This window comes from Numenius arquata, chromosome 24 (genome assembly GCF_964106895.1).
Source record: "Numenius arquata chromosome 24, bNumArq3.hap1.1, whole genome shotgun sequence".
NCBI lineage: Eukaryota > Metazoa > Chordata > Aves > Charadriiformes > Scolopacidae > Numenius > Numenius arquata.
Window position 1 is genome coordinate 6,881,464 of NC_133599.1, and position 6,711 is coordinate 6,888,174.

Genomic DNA, 6,711 nt, shown 5'->3' on the forward strand with positions numbered 1-6,711 from the left:
TTCATTACTCACTGTGACTGAGCAACACCGCACTGAAGTGGCTCCAAATCGCTGCGGTTCTGAGGTGAAGGCAGCCTTTGGCCCCAGGTCTCCCATCTCTTCAGGAAGGGTTCTACTCACCGGGAAGAGCTTCTGCCACCACCTCCGCTCCATCCCAGTGCCACCCACCAAATACTCCCCGATATCAGGAATCCACAGGTACCATTTTTTTTTGAGAAGTGTTATTTACTCAGCATTAATCAAGCTGATATCCACAAGCCTGTTCTGCACAGTGGTGTCTTCAAAATGAAACTATTGTGCAACACATTTTATACTTTAGTAACGTGGACTATCATCTAGGTATTACAGGTCAAAACACATTGCCCAACAGACAACAATCTAAGTGAAAGTGTGGAATTAAAGTCACACGATCCCACTATTTCTTTGTGCCTATGAAGAACTCAAATGAAGTTCTCCTGCCCTTCTAGGCACACTTCCTTGATGAACCTGTTCAGTCACTGGGTTTAGGGTCTAAACAAGAAGGGCAAGAGGAAAGAAATTTTCATGTCAAATGTGCACCTGACATATTTAGCAAGGACATAGCACAAGACTCACCTTCTACCCAAGCAAGAGCCTTAATCACAGAGTTACTGCCTCTTGCCCTCCCATTCAGGAACCTTGACTGTCCCCAGCAGAGGTTTCTGAAAGCGCAGCCCCAGAACAGCCACCAGCCTGGCTGTTCTACAATAGGGCAGAGTCTCCAAATCCTAAACATGCAGGTGTTCAGGCACTGGAAGAAGAAAGGACTTGTTTCTCCCCCACTTGCTGTCAGGTTGCCTTCACCAACATTGCTAATCTTTAAGTACAACCGACCTTGATTTTGGTGGCAAGTACAACGTCATCATCCCAGCGCAATGACAGTTGTGCCTGTACAGCTGCATTGGTACCAAGAGTGTTTATTCGCATTTATTAGCACACCCATACACCTCCCACAGCAAGGCATCCTCTGTGACGCACAACCATCGCTCTAAAGCTGCTGTATTATTCACACAGGGGTTTGCAAACGGAGAATGCAAACTGGACCACAATTACCAAAAGATAAATACAGTGAGAACCACGGCTGCTGCAGCCTCCTTCAATTCTCAGTCCGCTTTGTGCCCACCTTTTAAAAGGCTGGACACAATATCCCAGCGCATCCTGCCGGCTGCATTACAGGAGAGAAATTCCTTCCTGACTTCTCTGTTTAATACACACATGGCTGTTTTGACACTCTGCAGCACTGAGAGACGTGTCCAACGACTCAAATCCTTTTCAGGTTGGAATGTCTTCATTCTTGCTGCCTGGAAATACTACAGCCTCACACATTTTCTTTTTTTGCCATTCTATCAGCCTACGCTGTCTGCAAACTCTACCTGTATCTTATTTTATTTCTAAGTATTCTGTTAATAAAACTGCATACAGTGTTATATAAAATGCCTTATACACGCTTTAGGTGCCATATACTCTTACAGGTTACAGTTGTCAAGTAGGATGAGGTTTTAGAGAACCTAAATGTTACGGTGTGGGGCAGGGAACATTTCTTCTGAAAAATCAACAGAAGGTGCAGCCTAAAACCCTGTAACTGCTTTGGCTGTAGTTCGGACAATTTAAGCCACCATGACGGTGCGATGCAGCAGTCCTGTCCTGCCCTCGTGCCAGCACCCCCATTTACACGGCCGTGTCACACAGCCGGGAAGATGCCTTAGCACATCTGAAAAACAGCAGCCGCACGGGTAAGAAGTAACAGAGAGCAGCCAGGAAGGCCCGAGGCTGCTTCTACCAACAGCAGCAGATCAAGCTGTTTGGCAGAACTGTCACAGTGAGATGCCCCTGCGGGTGACAGGGGACCCTCCTGCTGCCGGCGGCGTCCTGCCCGTGGGGGTTCAGGCGAGGAGCTGGCGCTGCCGGTGCCATCCTTCTTGGCGCTGGTCGGTCCGAGGATCTGGGCTCTGGTGTGGCCAGCCGGGCTGTGGTCAAGCGAGCCATGGGGTAGCTGGGCCGCGGTCAGTCCGGGGGCCGGGCCGTGGTCCGTCAAGCCGTGGGGTGGCCGGGCCGGGGTCAGTCCGTCACTGCCCGGGCGGGCAGGCTGCGGGGCAGGCGGGGTTCCCGGTGGCCGAGCCCAGCTCCCCGAGCGGGTGCCCGGGACCGTCGCCCCCGTCCCCAGCCCGGTGTCACTCGTGGGCCACGCGCTCCAGCGCCACGTAGAAGCTGTCCTTGTCGTCGAGGCAGTGCCAGCCGATGGGCCCCGCCTCGCAGTCGGCACACACCAGGAACTTGACGTTGCCCACGTCGCGGGTGAAGCCCACGTTCTCGAAGGAGAACATGTCGCGCACCAGCCAGTGCTCCCGCACCACGTCCCCGTCCCCGCCGCCGCCCGCCGCCGCCGCCGCCGCCTTCTTCCTCATGGCGGGCAGGAGGAGCTGCGGGAGACACGGCGTCACCGCCCGGCCCGCAGGGGGCGCCCTTCCCTCCCGCACCGCCCCCACCGCCGCTCCCGCCCTCCCCTCGCGCCCCGGTACCTCACGACGGGCGAAGGTGGCGGCGCCGGGCAGCAGCACCCGCGACCCGCAGCGTTGGCACAGCACCGCCTTCAGGTTCCGACCCTGCGCGCACACCAGCTCGGCCGAGCCCGGCGCGGCGGCGGCCGGAGGGGGAGAGGGAGGAGGAGGAGGCGCCGCCGCCGGCTCCATCTCGGCGCAGGCCGCCGCCATGGCTGCGCAGGCGCGCTGGGGGCCGGCACCGCCCGAGGGGCCGTGCCAGCGCGGTGACGTCAGGCGGCGCCGAGGGGCGGCCCCTCAGAGGGTCCCGGGCGGCCCGCGCCGTGCCGTGCCGTGCCGTGGAACGGCGAGGTTCGACTGGCCCCTGAGCTGCTGCCGGGCCTCTGGTGCCCGAGGGGACTGCGGGAGGGAGGCGCCGTGGAGGCCCCTGAGGCGAGCGGGGCCTGAGAGAGCCCCTGGTCCCCGCGCTGCGGGCGGGGTGAGCAGCTGTGGGGATCCCGGTGTGAAACCGGCCGGGGCACGGGCGGGTGGCGAAGGGTTGGCAGCCACAGTCCGTTTGCCGGCCGGCCGGGCCCATCGGGACAGTCCCTTCGGGGGCAGGGGAGCCTGGAGACGCCTGACTCGTGTTACAGCGGTGAGGGAAAGCAGAGCCCAGCCGATTCCGGGTGCGGGGAAGTCGTTTCCCCACGAAGTGCGTGCAGTGACGGCATCAGCGTTTCCGAGAGCCTGGGCGATGCTCTTCCTGCCGTGCACAGCAGCTCCCTCAGCGCCTCGGTACAGAGAACCCCCTCAGAAACGGGGAAGGAGAGGAGTGCACTGGAAGGGCCGAGGTGCTGACATTCAGGACAAAATGTTTTCCAGGAGGGGAAGCCAGAGTTCATCCTGACCCTGGAGAGGCTGGGAGAAGCAGGAGGCTGTGCTGGTGCTCCCGGGCAGTGGCGGTGGAGGTGAGGTCCCGAGGCCCAAGTGGCTCTGCTGGGGTTGCTCGTCACTGAGAGCTCTGAGGCACTGCGGGTTTGTGCTGATCTTGGGACCTGCTGCCAGCAGCCCACTGTAAGCACTGTTGGGAAGACTGAAATGAGCCTGTCGATGGTATCCGCTGCTGCTTTAGGGGCTAAAACAGATCCTGGGAGAGCCCTGATTCTTGCTGTTTCCTGGCCATTTATTGTAAATATACACCATCCTCCTCCTACCTTGCTGTGTCCCAAGAACTCTCAGGAGAAGCCAGAAATGGGAACTGATATTCAAGGTAGTAAATAAAGAGGCAGGATTCCATTAGCAGTCCAGCTGCTCACCTCAGGCTCCAGCCTGGACAATCACAGTCCTGAACGCTGCATCGTCAGCCTCGGCTCTGCTCCCTGCCACCACCTGTGAGTGTGGCCGGGAGACACAAACCCCACCGTCCTGCGAATCGTGCAGGTATTTCTAAGGTGGAAGCAGCGTACAGGGCATCGGTGCTCCTGAGCCATCCCGGTGCGTGCTGGGGAGCCAGGAGGGGAGTGGATGCTCAAAGGGTGGTGTGAAGTTCAGCAACACCCACCATGAGCAGCCCTGGGGCACCCCCTGCTCAAAAGTGTCACATAAACCAACTGCAGAAAGGTCTTGATTTGCCTGAAAGTGGCTGAGCAGGAGCCGGGGTGTCTCCGTGTGCTGTGGCGGGGGCTCTGCACCCGCGGTGGCTCAGCAGTGACTGGCACAGCCCTGCCACTCGGCAACAGCTCAGTGTAAGGGCCGAGCCTTGACCCTGTCTCACCATGGCACAGTGACTTCCCTGAAGAGCGGTGACGGGGGCTGGGCTGTGCTGGGAAGCTGCAGGGAGCCAAGGGGACATTTCTGCACATCCTCAGTTGTGCCATCTCCAATTCCCACCCCGAGCAGCTTTGTTCAGTCCCCTCTGTGAAACGCTGGGCGCAGGCAGCAGGTTTATCTGCAGAGGAGCCCGTGCTGTCAAGTTCTGCATCCTCCCTTGCCCAAGATGTGTACGGGGTTTGGTGCTTGTGGCACCAGAGGGAGGAGAGGGGCTGCTGCCGCGGCGCAGGAGGTGCCTGCAGAAACGCACGGTGCCCAAGGGCGGCTGGTGACAGGGGCTCGTCTGCTCTGCAGCCAGAGCAACTCGGGGAACTCACGGCATCCCCGAGCTTGGAGATACTCTGGACTCAATGGAACAAGGTCCTGAGAAACCTGATCCAAACCAGATCTCCTCCGAGCAGGGTCACGGACCATCAGATTGCATCTCTCACCCGCAGTTATTCTCGGGTTCTGTGTTTTCTTTTCTCCTTGTGTAACTGCAAACACCACTTTTACAAGAAAAGCCCAGAGTGGACGTGCCCAGGAGCCCTGGCTCCGTCCCAGCTCAGGCCGTGCACTGTCCCGGGAGCCTGACGGGCTGTGCTGCCTTGAAGGCACCCGAGCAGCGACAGTTCTGTCTCACTGAGCCCCCTCCAGAACTTCCAAGCCTCCCAATGGGTCACTTCTGCCTCCCATAACCAGCCGAAGGAAGCGCTGCTCCCGCTCACACGTTTGCTGCGGGCAGGAGCCTCCAGTGCAGGAGGCATGAAGCAAAGGCCTTTGCCCCCCAGACTGTAGTGTGCTAAGAAGCAACATGGTTGTAGGCCTTCAGCTCGACTGTATTAAGTGTGCACGTACTAATTTAAATGGTAACAGGATAAATACGGAGCAAAATCCTGGTCAGATGGGGAGGGAGGAGGAATATAAGCCCTCTACCTGGCCTGGGTGAAGTCTGAATGGACTTGCAAGTCAAAAGCGTGCAGTGTTGCATCAACACTCACCTCGACACCACCCGCTCATCAAATTAACTTGAGATGAGGCTTTCCTGGCCAGACCCACTGCCCATAGAACTCCGTTGAGCGACAAACACTACAGTGCTGCCTCCCAGCCCACGGGCCACGACTGCTGCGGGCAAGGCTGTGGTGGGCTGGGCAGGTTGGTCAGGGCTGGTTGCTGGCGTGGGGCTTGTCTTTGCTACAGTCCTCTGGCTCTTCCAAAGAAAGAAAGAAAAACCTACCAACCCAAAGAGATCTTTAGCCAATTCTTCTTGGGTGTTGAAAATTTATGCTTAATTCTGCATTTTAGCATTTTCTCCTAGATTATTCATGGAACAGAGCTTCATTCTTACTGGTCTGTCAGAATCAGCACCAGCTTCTTTCCAAGCAGAACATTTTGACCCTTCAACAGTAGCTTGTGAGTCTTCTCATCTCCAGCTGTGCCCAGATGCAGAGCATTTTGAAGGTTTATATTGTTCATTATCTAACTGGAAATGCCAATTCCTCTTCAAGCCCTTCAGTACATCTTGTCCTGGGAAGGCAGCGTTGGGGTCTGGTGGCCACTGTGAGTAGGGTCATGTCCTGCTGTGATCCAGTCCTGATGCTGGCACTTCATTCTGCTGAGCTTCAGCAGAACGAGGCGCTGGACATCTTTTTTTTTCAGCACAAGTCACTTCTGGAGCTGATTCCACACCCGTGAGGACTTTGCAGGAGAGCAGGACGGGAAGGGGAGCTACTGGTGGCTCCAGGTTCGGTAGCCTGGAAATCCCCTCCCTGTGCCCATCTCCCTGCCGATGGCAGAGGTGTAGGGGGTGGGACGGATCCATGTATGAGAGCATGAGTGCTTCCTCAGGAACGTTGCACTCTCCCAAGCAGCTCCTTTTACCTTTTTGGTTCTTCACATAGTTCTCGCTGGCTGAAGAGTGACAGAGTTGTTCATCCCAAGGGAGATGTGTCAGGAGAGACTATCTGAAACCTGGAATGTCAGATGTTTACTGGGGGAGGCGGTGGGGAGAGCACTGTCATCAAAGGCCGCTGGGGCGAACGCTGCAGTTTGCCTTCAAATCAACAGAAGGTTTTGGACAGGTATTTTGTAGCTACACCATCATCAGACTAATTAACACTGGGCTGCATTCAGCCCACGTTTCCATGGCGGACAAAGGAGCTGTTATTTTTTGCAACCGCGGGCTCTATCGTATGAGTATTATCACAGTCTTCTCCTCATCTCTGCTGCCACACTCTTCTCAAGCAGATCTTGCAACAAATTCACCCCCAGTTAGCAAGTCCTCCAGGGTTTCTGTGCCATGGATCCCAGCGGATGGAGCAGTTTTTCACTACCACGCTGCCGCCGCCGGGCAGAGGCACTGCTGCGGAGGCTGCCTGGTCTCACACAGGGTTTGTACGTACCCTCC

General features: G+C 57.0%; 1 protein-coding gene across 1 annotated transcript; it reads right to left on the bottom strand.

Annotated features, from left to right (window-relative positions):
• Positions 1-212: 212 nt before the first annotated feature.
• RABIF (RAB interacting factor) lies at positions 213-2,746 on the bottom strand. Its single transcript, XM_074163388.1, has 2 exons — positions 2,538-2,746; positions 213-2,438 (listed from the first exon to the last, which is right to left on the bottom strand). Exons 1-2 carry the CDS (start codon positions 2,727-2,729, stop codon positions 2,190-2,192), a joined length of 441 nt encoding a protein of 146 aa, XP_074019489.1. The 5' UTR covers positions 2,730-2,746; the 3' UTR covers positions 213-2,189.
• Positions 2,747-6,711: the final 3,965 nt, after the last annotated feature.

Coding starts and splice junctions, on each gene's coding strand:
- RABIF (XM_074163388.1), bottom strand. CDS start 2,729: ATGGCGGCGGCCTGCGCCGAGATGGAGCCGGCGGCGGCGCCTCCTCCT. Junction 2,439..2,537: donor CCACCTTCGCCCGTCGTGAG/GTACCGGGGCGC, acceptor TGTCTCCCGCAG/CTCCTCCTGCCCGCCATGAG.